This window comes from Lepidochelys kempii, chromosome 3 (genome assembly GCF_965140285.1).
Source record: "Lepidochelys kempii isolate rLepKem1 chromosome 3, rLepKem1.hap1, whole genome shotgun sequence".
Lineage (NCBI taxonomy): Eukaryota > Metazoa > Chordata > Testudines > Cheloniidae > Lepidochelys > Lepidochelys kempii.
The window spans coordinates 156,028,875-156,051,740 of NC_136382.1; the positions used below are offsets into that span (position 1 = coordinate 156,028,875).

The 22,866-nt window shown below is 45.2% G+C and overlaps 1 protein-coding gene across 1 annotated transcript in view; it reads right to left on the reverse strand.

Annotated features, from left to right (window-relative positions):
- The window catches only part of ALK (ALK receptor tyrosine kinase), a 538,912-nt gene that overhangs the window by 11,854 nt on the left and 504,192 nt on the right, over positions 1-22,866 (reverse strand). Inside the window, exons 17-24 of the mRNA XM_073336696.2 lie at positions 22,289-22,387; positions 20,697-20,849; positions 19,057-19,062; positions 17,577-17,675; positions 15,288-15,474; positions 10,122-10,212; positions 8,228-8,292; positions 7,101-7,230 (exon numbers count right to left, since the gene is read on the reverse strand). Coding sequence (XP_073192797.1) covers positions 7,101-7,230; positions 8,228-8,292; positions 10,122-10,212; positions 15,288-15,474; positions 17,577-17,675; positions 19,057-19,062; positions 20,697-20,849; positions 22,289-22,387 — 830 coding nt within the window. The remainder of the gene's footprint in view (positions 1-7,100; positions 7,231-8,227; positions 8,293-10,121; positions 10,213-15,287; positions 15,475-17,576; positions 17,676-19,056; positions 19,063-20,696; positions 20,850-22,288; positions 22,388-22,866) is intronic.

Below are 22,866 nucleotides of genomic sequence, written 5' to 3' on the forward strand. Positions count from 1 at the left end.
AATTGCCTTTAAGTGACATGACTGATAGGCGGGCATGCCACCACTCTCCACACCAATCAAGCAGTTCATCTTCATGGCACCTATTAAAGAGCAGCATCTTTTAATGCTGTATACCCCACTCACTGATACACACAGCAGTACTGGTTCATCAGCACCTAGGACTCTAAACGCCCCACTCCCTTAATGAGGAAAGGTCACTAGGGTCCTGGTATGCTGCTTCCTGCCACCCTCCAGCTCTGAGCCATAGTGGACTTTAGCCTAACCAGCTCCTAGCCTCCCTGCAGTTTGCAGAATGCACAATTGAACAAGAAACAGCGAGCACTGGCTGTTAATACAGAGGTCTTAGTCTTGGCTGAAAGGGTTGGGGTAAACCCAGCCCCAAGGTACCTGAGTCTAATGAAGGCAGCACCAAAGAACTGTAAAGCACCCGGCATTATATATTGTCTGAGCAGAGGCTTACCTGCACAGCATCACGCACACAGTTAAGCAAAAGGGACAGTGTAGACTCATCTATCCTGTCTGTGTTTTTACTATACACATGGTTTGTTTAACATGCACATGTAATCACTGAAGTGCCCTAATACATAGGAGAAAAGGGCTGGGCTTTTATTTATTTGTGCATAGTGTTGTTCCCTGAAGCCTTACTTTTTGATGGAGGATCTCTTTTAGTCTTACACTGCTGATTACTGAGTGATTCATCAGCACTGAATATATGGCTAAAATGATCAACAAAAGGGTGCTGGTGTCTTTTCTTAGGGGTTTGAGCAGGGGCTGCTTCAAACCTTTCAACCCATTTAATGGCCTTTCTCCTGTGATCACGGTTCAGGAGCCAGTAGCCAACTCAATGGCTACACAGTGAATAAAAAGTCCAGTTCTTCAGGGTGCAGAAACTGACCCCTGGGCTGAATTGAGCTAAGACACAAGGCAAAGGGATGAAGGATGAAGGACGAGGGATGAAGCCACAAGCTGATTCTAATTGTGACGCTTTTCCTTCCTTGGTCAACTTTTGGCTAAATTGAAATTGTAAAGCAGATGTGACTTATCAGCCAATGACAATTTATCTGAGTAATTTGTCTGAAAGACAGAGTTTTCAGACCGTTTTGTGCAGTGAGCAATCTTGACACACTAGAGAATCCGCTTTACAGCTGTTTACCACTTTTGCTCCCCAGAGGAGAGAAAGAAACCAGCTGGAAACTGTAGCTCACGATCAGCCTTTAGAGCGAGGGGTGCATTGGAAGCGCTAAAGCGACATCTTCTGTCCCCCCGCCCCTCCCCTTTAAGTCCAACCTCTCTAAAGGTGAAGGTGACGGCAAAACAAACTCTGACTATTGTTCAGTATAATCACTACTCTGAACAACAAGCTTCAGGATACAAAGGAAAGGAAATTACTGCTTATCTTCTAAAGCCATCCTCTGATTGCTTTGCCACGTGAGAAAAGGACCAAACAGATAGGGCTTTGAACTCCACAGAAAGGAGAATTTTGCAATGTTCTCAAAAAAAGAAAAGAAGGACTTGTGGCACCTTAGAGACTAACAAATTTATTTGAGCATGAGCTTTCGGGAGCTACAGCTCAGTTCATTGGATGCATTCAGTGGAAAATACAGTGGGGAGATTTTATATACACAGAGAACATGAAACAATGGGTGTTACCATACACACTGTAAGGAGAGTGATCAAGTAAGGTGAGCTATTACCCGCAGGAGAGTGGGGTGGGTGGCGGGGAACCTTTTGTAGTGATAATCAAGGTGGGCCATTTCCAGCTGTTGACAGGAACGTCTGAGGAACAGTGTGTGTGTTTGTGTGTGTGTGTGGGGGGGGGAAATAAACATGGGGAAATAGTTTTACTCTGTGTAATGACCCATCAACTCCCAGTCTTTATTCCAGCCTAAGTTAATTGTATCCAGTTTGCAAATTAATTCCAATTCAGCAGTCTCTCGTTGGAGTCTGTTTTTGAAGTTTTTTTGTTGAAGAATTGCCGCTTTTAGGTCTCAGAGTAACAGCCGTGTTAGTCTGTATTCGCAAAAAGAAAAGGAGTACTTGTGGCACCTTAGAGACCAACCAATTTAAGCTGTAGCTCACGAAAGCTCATGCTCAAATAAATTGGTTAGTCGCTAAGGTGCCACAAGTACTCCTTTTCTTTTTGCACTTTTAGGTCTGTAATCAAAGTGACCAGAGACACTGAAGTGTTCTCTGACTAGTTTTTGAATGTAATAATTCTTGACGTCTGATTTGTGTCCATTTATTCTTTTACGTAAAGACTGTCCAGTTTGGCCAATGTACATGGCAGAGGGGCATTGCTGGCACATGATGGCATATATCACATTGGTAGACCCCACTGTATTTTCCACTGCATGCATCCGATGAAGTGAGCTGTAGCTCACGAAAGCTTATGCTCAAATAAATTTGTTAGTCTCTAAGGTGTCACAAGTACTCCTTTTCTTTTTGCAGATACAGACTAACATGGCTACTACTCTGAAACCTGGCAATGCTCTCAGTATTTTCCTGGCATTTGAGCAGCTAAGTACCACCCAAATCTATTGAGCTTATCTTACTGCTGAGAAGCAGGGAAGTACAGCCCCTAAATAGACACTGATCTTCATTAGAGGTGGGACAGAACATCCCTGGGACATCACAGACATCCTTGGGTCCATGAATCCCTGAAATTTGGGAGAATTTGGATCTGAACTTTCTGGCTTGGGCTCACCTCTGATCTTGATAACCCTCAGCTAGTATAAATTGGTAATGCTCCACAGAAGTCAATGGATTTATTCTTATTTATTATAGGCTATTTTTCACCAGCTGAGGATTTGGCCTATGTGTATAAATGTTACATTTCTTGTTTAGAGTCCAATGGAATGCTTATTTTGTTCAGCCCAGTTGAATGTTTCTTTTATTGTATGTGGTACCTTGATGCGATAGTGACAGGCAAATTGTAAATGATAACAATAAGGGAAGGACAGGGAAAGTAGGAAAAAAGGTGAAGAATGGAGAGAAAGAGTGAGGAGGAAAAGCAAGAAGGGAGAGACAAAAGGGGTAGTTATGCAGTAGGCAGTAAAGCATTACCACTGTACCTGCCAAAGCTGATTTCTCTTTGTACTTAATTTTACCTAGGAAGCTAAACTCCCTTTTCTCCGTCAGTGTTTTTTTAAAAAAACATCATTGTCTGGCTGGGTACGACATGGTTGGTGAGACTAGAAATCTGCGTGATCAAAGGGAAAGTCACTTTTGCTACAGCCTGCCCTCTGAGGGCTGGTCTACACTGAAAAAATCACACCCTGAGAGAGATAGTTAAGACGACCTAACTCCTGGTGTAGATAGTGCTAGGTTTACGGAAGAATTCCTCTGTTGACCTAGCTCTTGCCTTTTGGGGAGGTGGATTAACTACAGCAACGGGAGAACCTCTGCAGTCGCTGTAGTGAGTGTCTACATTGAAGTGCTGCAGCCATGCCGCTGCAGCCTTTAAGTGAGGACATACCCTCAGATTGTCTACTTTGAACTTCAGTTTGGGGTCACGAGGAGCAGGATTGAGTAGATACAAGCTGCATAGCTGCAGGCCAGAGCAGTTGTGCACAGGATTGGTCAAACTCCAGCATATGGGAGGGAGCCTACCAGCCAAATAAGTGAGCATCCATATTTCCAGCCCAATATTCCCAACTTTAGCATGATAACTGTTAGCCATTTGAGCACAGCACACTGCCCATCTCTGATATCACCCCAATGAGTGCAATCCCTGGCTTTGTACTTCCCGAGCCAGCAAGTACAGGGTGAACAACGGAGGCAGCATTCTCAGACCCAGCGGGTGTCTCCGGTCACCCGAAAACCACTCTGACAGCTAAAGAATGAGCTGCACTGGGACTCTTGCCTGGCAGTCCTCAAACAGGATGGTGACAGTGATACATGGCCCCAAGGGTGAGGATGGGTTCAAAGTAGAGCTGGAATGTTTGGATCCAACGTTTGGAACTTGCCCAAAGTTTAGGGATGTTGAGAACTGGAGTTCTGGTTCGGCCCAAGCCACCAAGTTCAAGTCAGTGTTTGAGCCTCCTCTTTCTCAGAGTTTGGTGGGGGGTGAGATGCAGTATTAGTGGAGGGTCTCTAGTTCAGGGGGACATGGGAGCTCCTGAAGTTGCCAGCTGGGCTACCCTCTCAAAACAATAATCCCCTACATAATATCTGATGATGTTATTCCTGAACCACCTAATGGAGCCCAGGAAGGGCAGAAGGAAGGTCAAGGAAGAGATTGGGAAGGAAGGAGAGGGGTAAAGGGAGAAGTAACTAGGAAAGAATACTTGTTACATAGAGCACAGGCACACAGAAGCTTTCCACATTTCCTCATTTGTGTGTACATCACTCTTAACTCTGTGTTTGCCACTAGCTGTCAGAGAGACTGAGCAGAACAGCTGCTGACATGGGGAGATGAAAGCACTGATGCATGGGGTGGTACTTACAAACAGTAGAAGGGCAAAAAAAAAAAAAAAAAAGAGAAAACCCTCAGCTCAAGCAATGTCAGTGATTTCATTCTATGAAGATAAAGGACCTTTTATCCTCAAAAGTGTCTGGTTTATTTTCCTGTAAGAAATAGGTCAAAATGTCTGCAGTTCACAATGAATATCCTGGGTGCTTCTCCACTAGGGCCCAGGGCATTGCAGTCTTGGCTTCTCTCTCTCATTTAATGAGCTGAAACAAGCACTACATTGTGGAGCGATGGTGGGCCCGGCCACACACCATTCCTCAGTTTCCTCTGACAGTCAGCACCTCCAGCAGCCTGGCTTGCTCTGGCGTTAGGGCTGTGGATCTGTACCGACTCAGCGGGAAACCACAACCTGCTGCTCCACTATGCTGCTTCCTGTGGCACCATATCAAGAGCAGAGCCCAGGTTGTAAAGTCTAAGATACCTGGCCTTGGTTCTGAATTACCCCTGCGCCCGGCTCTTCTTTGAGTCGAGTGCTCCAGTGTGGGCACACCTCCAGCCAGACGCCGCTTCATTGTGATGTCTGACAGGACCACAACACAAGGTGTTGCAAAGAACCAAACTCGATTCTATCCTAGAAATTGTCTGTTGAGATGTGTATTTCAAACCCGCACAGTTCTGGGTGTTTGGCCCCATAGTGTGGTCAGCAGAGACTTTCATGAGCGCTTAATCCAGGCCATGGTTTAGAGAGACCCCTTCTAGTGAGATTAAACAGCACAGGCTGTTTTTAGTCACCACAGAGTCTGTTTGAGTCCAGCAGTCTCCATAAGGAATCCCCTTTGTATGCATTACAGCCAACTCCTCTCTCTTCTCTACTGCAAGGGTCCTACAAGATCCAGAGTTTTGCTCTGGGCTCAAAGAAAGAGACAGACAATCTGACAAGTTTGGTGCTAAGCTTCCCCAACATCTAGACCTTTGCTGATCCAGTGGTTTGGCTGGACTCGAATCTATTTTGCTTAGCATCAGTAAACTTTGGCAGGCACTTTCTAGTTATCATTATACAGCATTTCCTGGTGGTTCTGGTTTCACCGGGAAAGGCTCTAAGAACACAGGACATTTTAAATAACATAGCAGCTTCTTGAACCCACCAATTCAAGGAATGAGTCTCCTCTAGCTTACATCAGTTTTATGCTTGTGTAACTCCACTGACTTAAATGGAGCTACTCCTGATTTACACCAGTGCAAACAAATCAGCTCCAGCTCACCAATGTCTTCTTTTTGGAGTGAGCGCAGGCCTAAATTTCTCCTCCCCCTTTTCAGCACACCGCTTAATCCCCTCCTTTTCCAGAAAGGGGCTGAGGGCTTTGGGACCTATTCATACTCTTTCATCCAAACTGTCTTTAGTTCTTTTTTTTTTTTTTTACTAATGTTACCAGTGGTCTGATAAAGACCTCCAGATTTTATGGGTGCTGGGATTTTAGAAACAGTTGCCATAGGCAATGAAAAAGCCACCACATTTTTAAAGGGGGTAAACACGGAGGAAAGCTCACAAGTGAAACTACTGACTCTTTCCACCTCAGCCACTGAACTCTGCTTAAATTTGTCAGCTTATTGGGGCAGGACCATCTTTTTGTTCTGTGTTTATACAGCACGTAGAACAGTGGGGTCCTGGTCCATGACTGGCGCTCCGAGGGGCTACTGCAGTTCAAATAAATAAAACAACAACAACAGCTTTTAGTCCCTACTAAGTGGTATTTGAACTAGTGATCCAGCGATGAAAGGCTCTGCTCCCTTAACCAACCCTCTACACAAGAGGGTTGGAGACTTTTTAGCGAGATTATCTGGTGGACACCTCGCCTCCCATTTGCTGTCACATTGTAGCCTTGTGGCAATTGCGGACATGGCAAAGTGCCATTGGGGAAGTATTTATGTGATTTAAGGGACTCTGGTGTGATAAATGTTACATATTTTAAAAAAACAGTAAACCCTACTCTCTGCTTTTCTTCCCCCTTCCCATCTGATCTGTTCCTCTTCCTCCCCCTCCTCCACGGACATGCTGCTCCTTCACCAATTGGCCCATCTCCCCGGTCCCATGGGTATATTATCTGGCTGCCTTGTGTCCCCCTCTTCCTTACATGTTCCTCTCCTGGAGTTGTCTGGCAGCTTCAGACCCACTGGTGGCTCAGGTTCCTGACTCAGGGTGGCTTCTCTTTCTCCTCCTTTCATAGAGCAATGGGCTTTATCAAAGGCTAGCTAGACTGGCTCTGCCTCCTAGTACTCAGAGAGCCTGGAGACCTGTAGAAGTGACTGGAAACTAGGAGAAGGATTCAGCACGATGTGACCAGCCAGCTCTCTGCAGGCCACCAGCAAGTGCTCTGTGGATCACACATGTCCCTGGAATACAGTTTGGGAACTGCTGCTCTAAAGCATCCAGTCTCTCAGAAAATAAACAGGTTCTAATTATGTGGACACAGCATGTTATTAGGGAAAAATTACTGGTGGCCATTCCCAATTATTAATAGATCAGTGGTGTGAGCGTGCTTTAGTTTAGCTACTTGTAATGCTTGGAGAGCTCTTAGGAGAGGAGCCAGGAAGAACACCAGTGCAGTTAAACAAGGAAGAAATGGCAGGGAGAGCAAGGCACAGGTTGCAAAACTAGTGGAGAAAGATAATTTCCCCCATCCCACCTTACCGGTCGAGGCCGCGTTTCCCTCAGGAAGGATTTCAGGTCCCCTCCAGCCATAAGCTCCAGGAGGATGAAGCGTGGCAGTGCCTGCAAGCTGACCCCCACGCAGCGCACAATGTTCTGGTGGTTGAACTTGCTGCGGAGAAAGCGAGACTCAACGGAAGGGCAGCTTTGAACCAAAAGGCACCTTGATGTGGAGAGTCAACTTGCCCTCCCACAGAGAAGCTGGTTATCCAGAGGAAACAATGTAGCTGAAGGGGTGCTGAGTCAGTCAAATGCAGGTATGGTCTGTGATGCTGCCAAGTCTAAGGTATCACCGTTGGTAGACCTAATTAGCAACGCTACTGGTTTGAAGACACTGGCCCCAGGTCTCTGTTAGCCTGCCTCTGTTCTTGGAGTGGGAACGGAGCATGGGAAGGATGCCCCCTTTCAGTCCCCTTTGCACTCCCTATATTCTGGGTCTGGCACAGCCTATGGGCCCTGGGAAGCAGAGAACAGCCACAATTCACTGTGCTGTGGGCATGCGCCCTCCTCACCCACGTCTTCTACCTCCCCTCTGACTTCCCTATGCCTGGACTGGGAGTAGGGTTGTTCCAGCAGCAATACACAGACATGGGAGTCAGTTATGTAGGGGGTATTACCCAGGGTCCTAATACCACCGTTTTCAATGCCGCTTTGTGTCCCCAGCTCTTAGTGGAATGGAAAATTGGCTGTCTGGGATCTGTGACTCTGCCACTGACTCTGTGTGGTCTCTGTGTGGCCCAACCTAAGACAAACAGGGCTGGATCTTCTCGTGTGCTGAGCTCCAGGTGAATGGGGGAGGTAATTATGCTTGAAAACTAGGGCCTTGGTGTTCCAGGTTGGGCACCCAGACCTTAAAGCATCTAAATTCAATGGACCGTTTTAAGAACATTAGCGTCAACCTTTCTGAGCCTCAGTTTCACAATCTGATTTTTAAAAAAGAGAGAATAGTGCCCACCTGCCATTGTCAAGCACTTTGATAGCTTTGGGTGAAAAGTGCAGTATGAATGTTTTAACATCATTATACATCACAGAACACTTTTCATCTTATAGGACCCGTGCTTTGCCATGCATAGCCCACATAAGCCCTTGGTTACCTTTTATTAACACACCTGATAATAAGAGCTTCCATGAGGAAATCCAGCTCATCTTGCTCTGAACACATCTCTGGCAATGTCTGGAAAAGACCGGATAAGAAGGGAGAGAGAGGTTTTAGTCTCATGATTGTAGAATCCCAGAAACATACACAGTCTGCAGCGATCCCCTTCTCCTCACAACAAACTCTCACACCAAGCTAACTAACATGCCATTTTCAGACTGGGTTGTGAAGCCCTGTTGGCAGGCATGGGGGATTGGCCATCAGATCAGAACATTGGTCCATCAAGCCCAGTATCCTCCTCCTGGCAGTGGCCTATAGCCAGATACTTCAGATGAAGAAGAAACACCGCATAATGCAAACAGTTAATTGCACAATGTTGTATATATTGGGGACTCTATTGTGTTGAGTGTGATATAATGCCTAAACAGATTCTTTCCCGACCACTACAATCAGCTACTGCTGTACTGGAAATCTGCATTTGATGCTAGTCACCTTGATTTCAAGGATGACGTCAACAATCATAGTTTGTACTAACGGGTCTTCGGGTGACTCCACAGACCAATTTGGGAAGAACAACATTTACCACACTGGCCACAGAGCCATTTGCCTAGTTGTGCTGCTTGCTGTTTCCGTGCTTGGTACTATGCTTCCAGCTACGCAAAGTGATTCTTCTCAAAATTGTGAACACCCACCCTTATGGCTGTGGCACCATGCAATATGATCAATTGCCAGTTGCTCAAAGGTTGAGTCAGAAATGTTTGTTTTGGGGCAGATTTGGTTTGAGGGTGACTTTGAAGCGTTTCATCTGCCCTCCATGCTTACAATTCCTGGAGCTTAACTGGGGATATGCAACTTGTTATAATAAATGGGTCTCAGGCATATGAATTACATGGACAGTCCATCTCAAGTGTGTGCAGATCAAATGAGCTCAATACCAGCCGAACCAGCTTTTGCCAGGAATTCTATATTAGAAACCCAGTCCTGCCATTTGATGCCCAGCAATCCTCACTGGTGTCATAAATGGAAACTGTCAAGATTTTTATGTGCCATTGATAACAGGTCCATGTTTTTCAATCGTAGCGCAAAGTTTTGAGGACAACAGCATTATAGACTTTGATTTTTATCTGTAGTCATGCTAGCGAGATAAGTAAACTGCTTGATGGCTTGGAGTGTGGCACCTTCCAAGATCATTGATGGGGCGTGGTAAGGTTGTTGAGGAGCTGGCTAGTATATAACCTCGCTTTTCGTTCTCTGACAGTGAGGCCAAAGTTACAAGCCACCCCAGCAAAGTGCACTGGGCTCTAGTAACCCCGCTGCTGGAGCTCATCATTACCAGCTATGTGTTAGCTTCATTTACAGCTATGTCAGACATCACACAGAACATGGTCAGATGGTAATAGATGCAAGCTGACAGCTTGGAAATAAAGTTCTCTGTAATGCAATTTCTCATTTGGATAAGGTTGAATCAGCTGGATTAATTTCTCTGAGATTCTAAAATAAACAATCTTGTTGATGGACATGATGAGCATGGCTAGTGGTCGGGGCAGGGGATTGTGAACGATGCAACATGGCCCAAGGCAAAGATAGGGCATTGGACAAGGGAGTCAGTAGATCATGTACAACAGGCACAGTGATACCTACTGTCCTTTGTAAAGGGCTTTGAGATGTATGGATGAAAAACGCTATGTAAAAGCTAGGTATTATTACTCTGCCCAAGTGACCCAACAGAAATCATCTCACCTGTTCTGTGCCTTAGTGTCCCCATCTGCAAAACAGGGACAATACACACCTATCTTCTAGAGGTGTTGTAAGGCTTAATTTATCAATGTTTTTATAATGCTTTGGGGCCCCTGGATGAAAGGTGCACAAAGTGTTATTATTGTGATTACTCACATATTGTCGCTTACCTTCACAGCCACCTGTAAGGGACTGGGGTCACTCGGGATCCCCACCACCTGACCTTCATATACTTCGCCAAAGGCTCCATGGCCCAAACCCCTGGATAAACCAGAAAAGATAAGGAGGTTTTAATGCAGAGCATGCACACTGTAATGTTCTGATCACAGGAAACGGAACATGGGTATAGCTTCTATGACAGTAAAATATGAAGAACTGAAACTTCATTCTTGGCCAGGCTATTGGTAGCACCCTGCACAGCCATTTGTGGGAACATGGCTTGATTTCCAGTCTCGATTTTGTCTATCTTTGACCTACACTGTAAAAACTGCTAGGGGAGGTGGCCCTCAGAAGTAACAGCTTGTGGATCCTTAATGTATAATAACCCATTTCCAAGTCACTTATAACTCAGAGGAAAATAATTTTGAATGCTTATGGATCAATGTCCTAAAAGATAAAGCACAAGATGGGGTATTAGTAAGTGTCTGCTACTGAGCACCAAATCACACCAGGGCTTCTTATATACCATTCTACATTGTGTAGGAAAAAATTCTACATGATCACGAGAGATTTCAATGTGAGTGACATATGCTGGAGGAATTCTTTATTAGACTTTGTCTTAACAGATGAAGAAGAACTGATCACAAAATTAAAATTAATGGTAGCTTAGGTACAAGTGATCATGATTTGATCACATTTATCATGTACAAGCAGAAAAAAGTCCAGACTAGTAATATAATATAATATATATAAACACACACACCTACAAACACTATCTATGTGTGTGTGTGCGCACGGGCGCATGTGCTCTTTAATAGGATCAGTTTTATAAAGGTGAAAAGAATACTAAATCAAATTAGCTGGGAGGAAGAATTTAATTTGAAAAACATGAATTATAATAAAGAACACCTTACACTAGATGCCAAAATAGCCAAAATCACACAATTGAGGAAGAAAGCTGTACTGGTAAAAATTTTGACCTGGTTTAGAAAGGAAGTGAAGGCAGCTATAAAAAAATAAATATAATATATATAATTACAAATGGAAGAAGGAGGAAGTTGGTAGTAATGAATATACATCTGAAGTTAGAAATTGTAGAAAATTGACAAGGGAAGCCAAGGGACACAAGGTGAAATCTGTGGCCTGCAGAGTTAAGGACAATAAGGATTTAAAAAAATATTAGGAATAAAAAGAATCCTGACAATGATATTGGTCCATTACTAGATGGAAATGGTACAATTACCAATAATAATTCAGAAAAGGCAGAAGTGTTTAATAAATATTTCTGTTCTGTATTTGGAGAAAAAACAGATGATATAGTCTCATCATATAGTGATGATAACACTCTTTCTATTCTACTAGTGTCTGAGAAGATCATTGAACAGAAGCTACTAAAGTTGGACATTTTAAAGTCAGCAGCTCTGGATAACTTGCATCCAAGAGTTTTAAAAGAGATGGCTGAAGAGCTTCCTGGACCATTAACATTGATTTTCAAGAAGTCTTGGAACACTGGGGAAGTTCCAGAAGACTGGAAGAAAGCTAATGTTGCACCAATTTTTAAAAAGGTTAAAAAGGATAGGTCTGTCAGCCTGACATCGATCCTGGGCAAGATAATGGAGTGGCTGATGCGGGACTTGATTAATAAAGAATTAAAAAATTAAAGGGAGGTAATGTAATTAATGCAAATCAACATTGGTTTATGGAAAATAGATCCTGTCCAACTCACTTGATATCTTTTTTTTTTAAATTTGTTATGCTCAAATAAATTTGTTAGTCTCAAAGGTGCCACAAGTACTCCTCTTTCTTTTTTTTTATCAGATTACAAGTTGGTTGATAAAGGTAATAATTCTGATGTAATATACTTAGACTTCTGTGAAGTTTTTGACCTGGTACCACACAACATTTTGATTAAAAATTAGAATGATGTAAAATTAACATGGCATACATTAAAGGGATTAAACACTGGCTAACTGAGAGGTCTCAAAATATAACTGTAAAAGGGACATCATAATTGAAAGGGTTTGTTTCCAGTGGGGTACCACAGGGCCCTATACTATTTATGTTTTTTGGCCCTATACTATTTAACATTTTTATCAAGAACCTGGGGGAAAAAAAATAAAATCATCACTGATAAAGTTTGCAGATGACACAAAAATTGGGGGAGTGGTAGATGATGAAGAGGACAGGTCACTGATTCAGAGCAATCCAGCTCAGTTGGGAAACTGGGCGCAAGCAAACAATATGCATTTTAACATGGCTATACAGTATGTAAATGTGCACATCTATGAACAAAGAATGTAAGCTGGGGAACTCTATCCTGGGAAGCAGTGACTCTGAAAAAGATTTAGGGGGTCATGGTGGGTAATCAGCTGAACACAAACTGCCAGTGTCACACTGTGGCCAAAAGAGCTAATACAATTCTGGGATGCATAAATAGGGAAATCTCAAGAGGTGTGTTTTACCTCTGTATTTGGCACTGGTGCAACCACTGCTGGAATAGTGTGTCTGGTTCTGGTGGCCACAGTTTAAGAAGGATGTTGATAAATTTGAGAGGATTCAGAGAAGAGCCACGAGACTAATTAAAGGGTTATAAGACAGGTTTTCTAGTGATAGACTCAGAGAGCTCTCTCAAACAAAGAGAAAGTTAAAGGTTGACTTGATTACAGTCTATAAGTACCTACCTGGGGAACAAATATTTAATACTGGGCTCCTCAATCTAGCAGAGAAAGGTATGACATGATACAGTGGGTGGAAGTTGAAGCTAGACAAATTCAATCTGGAAATAAGGCATACATTTTTGACAGTGAGGTTAATTAACCACTGGAACAAGTTACCAAGGGTCATCTCCATCACTGACAATTTTAAAATCAAGATTGGATGTTTTTCTGAAAGCTCTGCTCTAGGAATTACTTTGGGGGCAGTTCTATGGCTTATGCTATACAGGCGGTCAGACTAGATGACCACAATAGTCCCCTTCTGGCCTTGGAAACTACGAACTATGCCCAATGAAGCCAATCTACTGGAGTTAAAGTGTTGGCACAGTAGTACATAGCATTGTCCTCTTACGCTAGTACAAGAACAGGTTTTAATTTCAGTTTACTTGCTGTGTATCTCAAAAGTGAGCTAGAAAAGATGGGCCTATCACGGATACACTGTTCATTTGATAGTCATACTCTAAATCTGCTAACAACTCCTCATACAATTATATATCTCACTTAAAGAAAGCATCAAACGAGAAGCTGTGTAGTACAGCGCGCTATGTAAGTGCTAAAAACGATTACTATAGATGTTAACAAATTATGAAGAAGGTTTGAAGTTTAATTATGAAACAAGATAGAGAAAAAAGCAAATAAATAAATATTACACTCCACTCATGCACATTTTCTCCATTGTGCTCATTATAGAAGTTTTGTGTCACCGCTTATTCTGGTTTTCAGTTAATGAAAGTTAAAGCACTAAGTGCAACAGCCGCCACATCACGTGGGCATTATGGGCTCAGCTACACAGCATAACAACACCACGGTGAATGTAGCGGAGATGGAAGCTGCTGGACTGACAGCGCTGGAATCCCCTCTTCAACCACGGAGGGGTTCAGCTTTGGCAGAGGCAGTGCAAGCCCTCCCCCGATACTCCTGTTCCTCAAAGCTGACATGGAGGGGGCTTTCTAGGGGTGCTGTCTTGCAGTGGGATGCCGAGTCATTCACTTATATGGCACTGGCTTGAACCAGGCCCAGACTGATGGCCAGTTCGAATGGCTGCTGGGTGGTCTGCATTCCATTAAGCAGGTGGCCTCATTCCAGTTCTAAATGACACCTCTGTGGATGGTCTCAGCAGATCATAGAGAGTGAACTCCCCAGATCATGGTCCCTACTAGATAAGGTGACGGTACATGCCTTGTGGGCGAGGGTGGGAAGCTTATGCTATTGTTGTCCATGCTGTACCTGTTCTGTAGATACAGTTCAACTTAGAGTGGCTTTACTCTTTGCCAGGATAAAGAACATTACATTCTCTGACTATCAGGTGTCAGCCCTGGCAGCTCACCCACACTGCAGAGTCAAATTGCCTGTGGCTTGACTGAAAATATCAATTATTCCCAATAAGTGTCAGCCTGAAACATTGTTCTCTGCAACACTTACTCACCCTTTGTAAAATGGGGATATAAAACCGAGCTCTATGGCTCATAAACCTATCCCTCCTCCCCCATCAATTCCCAGCTGCTTCCTTTACCCTCTGTGGCTTGATACAAACTCAGTGATCCCATCACAGCCTGTGTGACAAAAGCATTTGGCAGCACACAGTGCACTGGGAAGTCCTAACTTGTGAACAGTGAGATATTAGATATGACAGAAGAGCCCTGCAGTACCTGACAACACAGTGAGGGTGGTAGTGGATGTTGTGGGCTTCATCTGTTGTATCTCAGGGAGGATTTTGGAAATACAAGCTCCTGAATCTCCCACACCCTCCTGCTTCTTAATCCTGTCTTTTGGCTTTGTGTCTAGGATCATGTAATATCAGAGTCACATCATATCCTCTATGGGGGAGGACTATCCTGCAATAGCAGCGGGGTTGGACTCGATGATTCTGCAGGTCTTTCCTAGAGATGATCCCCAACCCAAGTCCCCCTAATCTTTTTAAAAGTTCTGTTCCAGATCTTAATGTGGCCCAGGCCCATGGATAGACTTCCCCATCTCTGGCTTTTATAGTCCAAATGCCACTGTCGGGTAGCATCTAGATTCTCATCACTCACTGCCAGGAATACAGTCACAGGCTTCTAAGGAACCTCCTCCAAACCTCATGCTCCCTATATTACATCAGTTAATATTTGGTCTAAACACCAGGGGTATGCCACAAAGTGTTTGAGAGCCTGGAAGAAAGATGTCTGGGGTCTGAATTACTGGGCTTCATGGTTATAGCTCTTCAGTTCCTTCTAAAAGACAGAAGATGAACAATGAGCCTATGAAAGGCTAAGGAGACCAGTCCCCACAATGGTCATGGAATACCCTACCCGCCATAGCTCTTTTGTGTGTCCAAGAGTAGGGACAGGTGTGTGAATGTATAGAAAGAATGAGAATGTGAGAGAGAGATATTGTGTGTGTGTGTGTGTGTGTGTGTGTAAGAGACAGAGTGTATACGAGTGTATGGGGTGAAGTATGGGGAAGGCAAACAGATGAGCTTACCTTATGAGGGAGATATTTTTCCGAGACACCTCTTTGAGATCACTGATGGAGGTGGTCTTTCCTGCAAAGCAGTAGTTAGGATTGTAGTCCGTCATAATAGTGGAGGTGCGCAGCCTGCTCAGTTTGTACTCAGGGCTCTGTAATTCCAACTGCATAGCTTGCAGCTCTTGATGTTTCCGGCGATACACTAGAAATAGAGCACAGTGAATCAGAGAGGCAGACTGCCCTGTGAACATGAAGGCAACCAATACAGAACATATGTGCTGAGGAACTGGTCTAGTGTTTAGACTCCAATAAATCAAAATAAATGGGGGCATTGTCAACCATCTGTACTTCGCGTACATGCAGAAGTCTAGGTGCTTCTCCAAAGCTCAGGCTGAATTTATCCAACTTGTTCAGTTTAGAAATTAGGCTAAGAACAAGCTCACTTATGAGTCTTCCAGTATTTCTTGATTTGAAGAATAGGGTGAAATCCACAAACAGTGAACTCTGAAGTAACAAATCTGTTTTGTTAGAGATTGTCTGGGCTTCAAAGTATCCAGATCCAACTTTCCCAAAGTTCAAGGGCATTTGGATGCAGGGTTTTGGTTAAGAGCCTAGCTTATGAGGAAGTTGAATAAAAGTCCATGCTTAGTTGCGTCGTATCACAATGTTCACACTGAAATCTCTTTAGAAGTAAAATCTCTCCCCTCACAATGAAGTTATGTAAATAAAATGACTTCAGTTTATGAAACTCCCTCTTGATTCCCATAAGCATGAAGAGAATCTAGCGTGTAAGTGTAAAATTTTTAAAGACATCCATCCACTTGATCAAATGTTTCTAAACCTCAGGCATGGTTCAAATTTGGGGGAAAGCTGAAATCAGTTCTTATAGTCTCAGAATCAACTCACTTAGCTGTTACGTTAGCTTTCCATGCCTGTGAAATACAGCATTTCTTAGGAAATCACAGACCAAAGCTAGTCTTGCTGTGAAAGTAATTCGAGTTGCACATGTAAGTTTACAAAGTAGGGCCCAAGCATGGACAGGCCCAATAGTAATTTTGCCACTGACTTCAATGGGAGCGAGACTGGGCCCAAAGACTGTGGCTGTACTGGGTCCTATGTCGGCTCTGATAGATAAGTCACTGAGAGGAAGAGTTTAAGGGGAAAACATCCACTAACAAAGGGGGATGGGTTTAATGACTTATTATCAAGCCCTCCTAGTTCTCCTTTCACCTTATCATTGCTCTTGCTTTGATTGCTTGTGCTCTCATTCTGCTCATGAGAATGATAGGAATGGCCAGAAAGAATTTGGTTATTCTTCTATTCATTGAAAAGTAATTAGATCCTTAAGGGGATACTGTCAGAACAGAAATTGTACATCTGAAACCATGTGTATGTATTAATAGCAACATCTGAAATTCTTAAACTGAAATAACTACACAAATCTAATTTACTAGTCACCATCTGACCTTCTCTGTGTGTGTATTTTTAAAAAGCATTTCCCTCAGTGTGGACAATGGAAAGACTGGCTAGTTTGAATAACTGGTTCTCACGCATTAGCACAATAATCCTGGTAAGTTTAGAGTAGGAATATAGGCATGGGATTGTTTAAATAAAAATTTAAAAAAAGATGTAATCAAAATTCTAACAAAGGCCATGAACATCCATGTCTTACTAAACCATAATTTGTAAAATTGGAATCTAGGCCAAGGTTTTCAAACTTGGGTAACTAAATGTAAGTACCTAAATACATATTGTCGATACCCTAAACTAAAAGAGGACTGATTTTTTTTGAAAGTGCTGAGCACTCACAGCTCCCTTTAAAATTAGTGAAAATTGGATATTGTGGTCTGACATTTTTACACCCCCAAACCACACAACAGTCTCTCTTTAAGGATGCAATCATGAGAAGTATTACAATGCTGCAGTCAGTCACTGGAAGGACCTTGCCACTAGCTAGTAAAGAAAAGGAAGACAAAGATGGTATTTTAATTATACCTGGATATCCATTTGCTGCCTGGTGAAATATAAAGTGTAAAACTATTGCTCAAACTAAATCCCCCCCCGACACACACTTTTTCAACTTTCCCTTCACAAGGAAAAATGTCCCTAAATTGGTTGTTTTGCTTAAAAACATTTATCAAAAAAGAAAACAGATAAGTTTTCATTAAAAAAAAACCCAACACAGCTTAAAGCCTGAGTCCTCATGCCAATGTTCTTGGCTCTGCTAGAAATGGCTCAGGTGAGAAGCACAATATGCTGCAACTTTTGCTGCTCTATGCACATTTCGCTTTATGAGAAACTCACCTATCATGATCCCGGAAAAAGCCAGAATGAGGGCAGCAACCAGTGCTGAAGTCACGACAGACAAAACCAAGGAGAGGGGGAGATGAGCCACGGGGTCAGCTGAAAGAGATGCATAAGGAAGGGGGAGTTACTTGTTTTAACTGATCTCCCTATGGTCAGGCCAGCCGACAGCAATTCCGGGCCTCAGGGCAGGACAGTCAATGGGCCCCCATGGATGCACAAGCCCCAGATGCGGTCCGCTTTGGGCGCTGCTGCTCCTGCGCCGGCTGGTGCCCAGCAAGCTGCCGCAAACACTGCTATGCGCGCTCTTCCGGCACGGCCAGGGATTGCACATGCCTGCCTGGTAGGGCCGCCAACTGTCTAATTGTGCAAACCCAAAGAACCTTGCCCCACCCCCTAGCCCGCCCCTTCCCTGAGGCCATGCTCCTGTCCTGCCCCTTCTGAAGCCCCACCTCTTGCTCACTGCATCCCCCCTCTCTCTGTCGCTCGCTCTCCCACAGCCTCACTCACTTTCACCAGGCAGGGGGTTGGGGTAAGGGCTCTGAGAGGGAGTTTGAGTGCAGGAGGAGGTGAGGGGTCAGGCTCCGAGAGAGAGTTTGCGTGCGGGAGGGGGTACAGGTTCTGGGAGGGAGTTTGCGTGTGGGAGGGGATGTGGGGTGCGGGCTCTGGGAGGGAGTTTGGGTACAGGGTGCTGGCTCTGGGCTGGGACAGGGGGTTGGGGTGCAGGATGGGGTCAGGGGGTTGGTGCTTACCTCGGGTGGCTCCCAAAAGTGACCTGCACACCCCTCTGGCAGTGGCTCCTAGACTGAGGGGTCGGGGGGTCTCTGCGTGCTGCTGCCTGCAGTTCCCGGCCAATGCGAGCTGCGGAATCAGCGCTCAGGGCGGGGGCAGCGCGCGGAGACCCCCTGTCCCCCCAGGGGCCGTAGGGCCGTTCCATCTGTTTCCGGGAGTGGTGCAGAGTGAGGGCGGGCAGAAAGCCTGCCTTAGCTCCGCTGTGCTGAACTGCTGGCCGCGGCTGGGGGCCTCTGGGCCCTTTTAAATCGCCCAGGCCCCTGGGCAATTGCCCCCTTTGCCCCCCCGCCCCGTCAGTGGGCCTCCTATTGTCATTTTTTAATGTAATATTTTTTTCTGTCCCTCCTCCCATTCACTCCATCTGTCGCTCTTGCACTGTGGGAAACAGAGGAGAACCTCTGCTGCAATCAAATTCCAGATCTCTGACTTCCAATGGCTCATTGTTTCACTTTCCTCAGTTAAGTTTGAACCATAAAAACAGATGGTTTCCTATCAGGAAATTAACACACACACTCACTGGATATGAAAGCAAGGCCATAAAAATAGGGCCAGGGTAGTGGTGCGGGGGTAAAGTTAAATTGTCGAGCGGCCTGAGTGGCACCATCAATGCGAAGTCATAGGGAAAGCAGGATGAGGACGAGTGCAGTATATCATCTGCTAAATGCACCCATTCTTAGGCAGAAAGAACAGCTGACTATTGGTGGGGAAAATCCTACTACATGGATGCAGTGTTAGATGGTTTGTAACACCCCCCCGCAATATCTACCATTTAATAATACTTATGGAGCACTTTCCAATCAGGGATCACAAAGGCAAATGATGACCATCACCACACCCATATAAATACATCTGACTATCCCCATTTTACAACTGCAACATAAAGGAGGCTGCAACATAAAGAGGATGAACAATTTCCCCAACTCAGTGGCAGAACTAGGAATAGGACCAAGAACCCTGGCTTAGAGTTCCTCGCTCTACCTGCTGGACTCAGTACCTCTTCTGAACGTACATATGTGGGGAAAGCCCAGAACTGGAGCTCTGAGTGTAAGCAGGGCAAATATACTCCACTCTGCTTACCTATGCTTTGCATTCAGCTCTCAAATGAAGCACTGACTGGGACTCTCCTCATTGCTTTCCCCTCTCCCATGATGTTTGCTCCTCCCTCTGCCTCATGCCTGTGACATGTCATCTTTGGCTCTTGGGAAACCAAAGCTTAGGGTTGAGTTTGACTGGAAAATTCAGGAGTGCCATTTCAGATTTCAATGGCGACGGGGCAACTTTCAGCAGAGGCCATGGGGCCACTTAGACCCCTGGAAGTTCTTGGGATTTTTGAAGGATAAAAAGTAAAAATCCAAAATCAGTAAGTTCCCTTCACAGTTGCAAGGGTAGAGACCTCACTATTCTTTTCCTAGGAAAAGCTGAGACTCTGAAGCACAAGACAGCAGCCCCCAATGCACCGTTGGGCCAGGGGCACTTCAACACCCCTCTAGGAGCCGATGTTCTGGCCACCTTCACCAATCACAGCATCTAGCCCAAGCACTGGGGCCAATCAGCAGTGAGGGCGTGTAGCACCACATGAGGTTGGAGCAGAGCTGCAGTTGCTTCAGCCCAGGGGACAGGTGGGTCCCTGGAGCTGGGTTGGGTAGGTCAGGGAGCAAGCTCTAAGCTGCCTGTGGGTCTCTGGCTGCTGAAGGTTTCAGGGAACAGAGCAGGTCTCTGGGCCTGGAGCCCGAGCTACTCTCCAGGGCAGCCCCAGGTGCAGCCCACAGGACAGGCCCTAGGGGGCTCCAGCCCCCTGCAGGTACTTGCCTTCCTCCTGGGCCATGGGCAGCACCTTGAAATTAACACGTGGCATGAAGCATAGGTGGGGAAAAAGAGCAACTCTCCCCCCACCCCCATACACCCCTAAATAGCAAACTTGGGGAAATTCCTTCTTTGTTTGGGGTGAGTGAGTGAGAGTTAATTTCAGATCAGGGCTTCTTTCTCTGATCTGTGCCAGACACAGTGTCAATGTAACCAAAGGCTCTTTAAGGGGCACTCACACCCCCAGATCACATATCTTGCCCCTTCAGTGCAAAATATCACTTAACTGCTTTGAGCGCTGCCCAGTGACCCAGGTATATAAGGCAAAACACATCAGCAGTGCTGCCCCATGTGCCAGCTTCCTCGCCACTGAAGTGCACTGCATTTTCACTGCAAATGCCAGCAACAAAGGGGATAATTAACCAGGTTGCCTTGCAGTCCAGGTCATTAAAGAGACTTTCACTATGTATTCACTCATAGACCTACCCATCCCAAAGGAGCCCCTTCCTCCCTGCACCTTCTTACCTACACAAGAGACGCCATCGTCAGCCAGGTCTGTCCCAGGCTCACAGAAGCAAATGACCTTTTGAGTCTCCAGATCAACACGGCACTCATCAAGCTCACAGTGGCTGCAGTTGAGGTGCAGCTTAATAGCCACCTCTCCATGCCCCTCTGTCACTAGGGAACAGATGAAAGAGGCTGAGTTGTTATTGTAGAGATGACCCAAGAGCTTTCCGCAGACAGCGACAGGAGAACTGCCGCATTATGGGATGGGAAATGCACAAGTGTATGGTGCCCACGTGCCCCATATCGGGTGGAATGGGCCCTGTGTGAAAAACCTTTCCTGACTGCCATTCACCCCTCTCTGCTGACTGTATTCCCACTTCTCACTGGTACCTGCATTAGGGGAGAGGAGACTGAAGGAATCTCAGCTAATAGTTTTCATTTACAGAAAAAATCCCTCCGCTAAGCTGTCTTGGACACCTGCACTGTAGCCATGTTGAAGCAGCTACGCTGGTGCAATGTGGCCACACAGCCCCACCCCCTTCAGTGAATCCTGCAATGCAGCAAGGCGTCCCGCCAGCTTTGTATTGCCTCTACAGAGCACAAGGGGCATTGTGGGGGCAGGCCCAGGGCATGCTGAGGCCAGGAGGAAGTGTTGCTGGAGCAGTCCTGTGCTCTCCATGCTACAGCAAGCCCCACTGGGGTTATGGGAGTGGGGGGGAGGAGATACAAGTTAGGTCAGTCCTCAGAGTTTTCTAGTCTGTGCTGGGGCTTAACCATCCACAGCATCCCCTATTGACCCACTGGGGAAATCAAGTTCACATCTCAACTCTTGGGGCCAGCACAGACTGGGAAAGCTGCCACGGTAGCACACTCCATCTGCAGGAACTGGGGGAAGTGCCTCACTGCCCTCTCCAGCAACTCTCTCAGTCTGACCTAGGAGAAGCTTTAGTGAGGGAAGAGCTGAGCACCGAAACATTTCTCATAAGCTCGCTCTCAGCTTCCAGCACTAGCAGAAGCACAACATATAAATCACAGGCTGACGGCTGGGGGAGAGGGGCCTGCTGGATCATCTCGTCCGTGCTCCATCCAGGACTGGAATGTGGTTGTAGATTGTTGTACACCAGACATACTCCAACTTCTTTGACTAACACTCTTTTATTTCAGGCAGCACACCTATCCTGGCAGTAGCTCCACAGACCCACACTTGCCAACAGCATACAACGCAACACTGGAAAGCCAACAAGTGTCCTTGTTTAACTTTCTGCCTACTCCCCCTACTGGCTGCCTTATTACACACCTTATAACAATTTGTTCCCTACAGTATTTCTTGGGTTCATTGTCCAGTCCAGTTTTAAACGACTTAAGAAACGAAGCTTCCACCACTTCTCACTATTAGGAAATGTTTCCCCAACAGCCTTCATTTTTTTCTTCACTCCCTTTCATCTCCTTTTTCCTCATTGGACTACACTAAACAACTTCTCTCCTTCCTTGGTGTTCACAACCACACTAATCTACATTTTCTACCTAAGGATCTCAAAGCTTTTCCAGACACAGCCTACTCCAAACAGGAAGGAAACTCACGAGAACTGACTCCTGATTGATATCAATACCTTTTAGTGCAGGGGTGTATAAAGTACCCAGTGAACTAATAAAGGACACACCATCCTCCCCATCCATCTCTGGGTCATTGTCCGCTGCAGCATTGCCACCTATGTCAAATCAGAAGGTACCTTAACATACAAGTGGTTCATTAGATCTAAAATACAGTTAAGAATTGCAACATGCAACAAAATTCACAGTATGAAGCATCCAAATGAAAAAGGGCAATTAATCAGTCAAAATATCCAGCTGGGATGTTTAATGGATGGTGGAAAGGTTTAGCGGATAGTGGTATGGACTACTGGCCTTTCACTTCTAGGATTTCAGCTTAATAACGTTTGTGGATCTTAATTAAGCAAATTAATCTTTCACCTCAGTCCCAAGGAGACCATTGCCCACTAAGCCCAAATATCACCTTTAATCATTCAGATGCTGTGAAAAACATACAAACAGATCGTCCTATGCATTCATTGGGCTAGCAGCCTGGACTATGCCAGTGCATAAGGGTTAATTCATCGCAGTTGCTGATCAGGCTGTGTACTCCACCAGCACTGGGAGTAACAATCATCTGATCTGCTCTCTCTCCTCT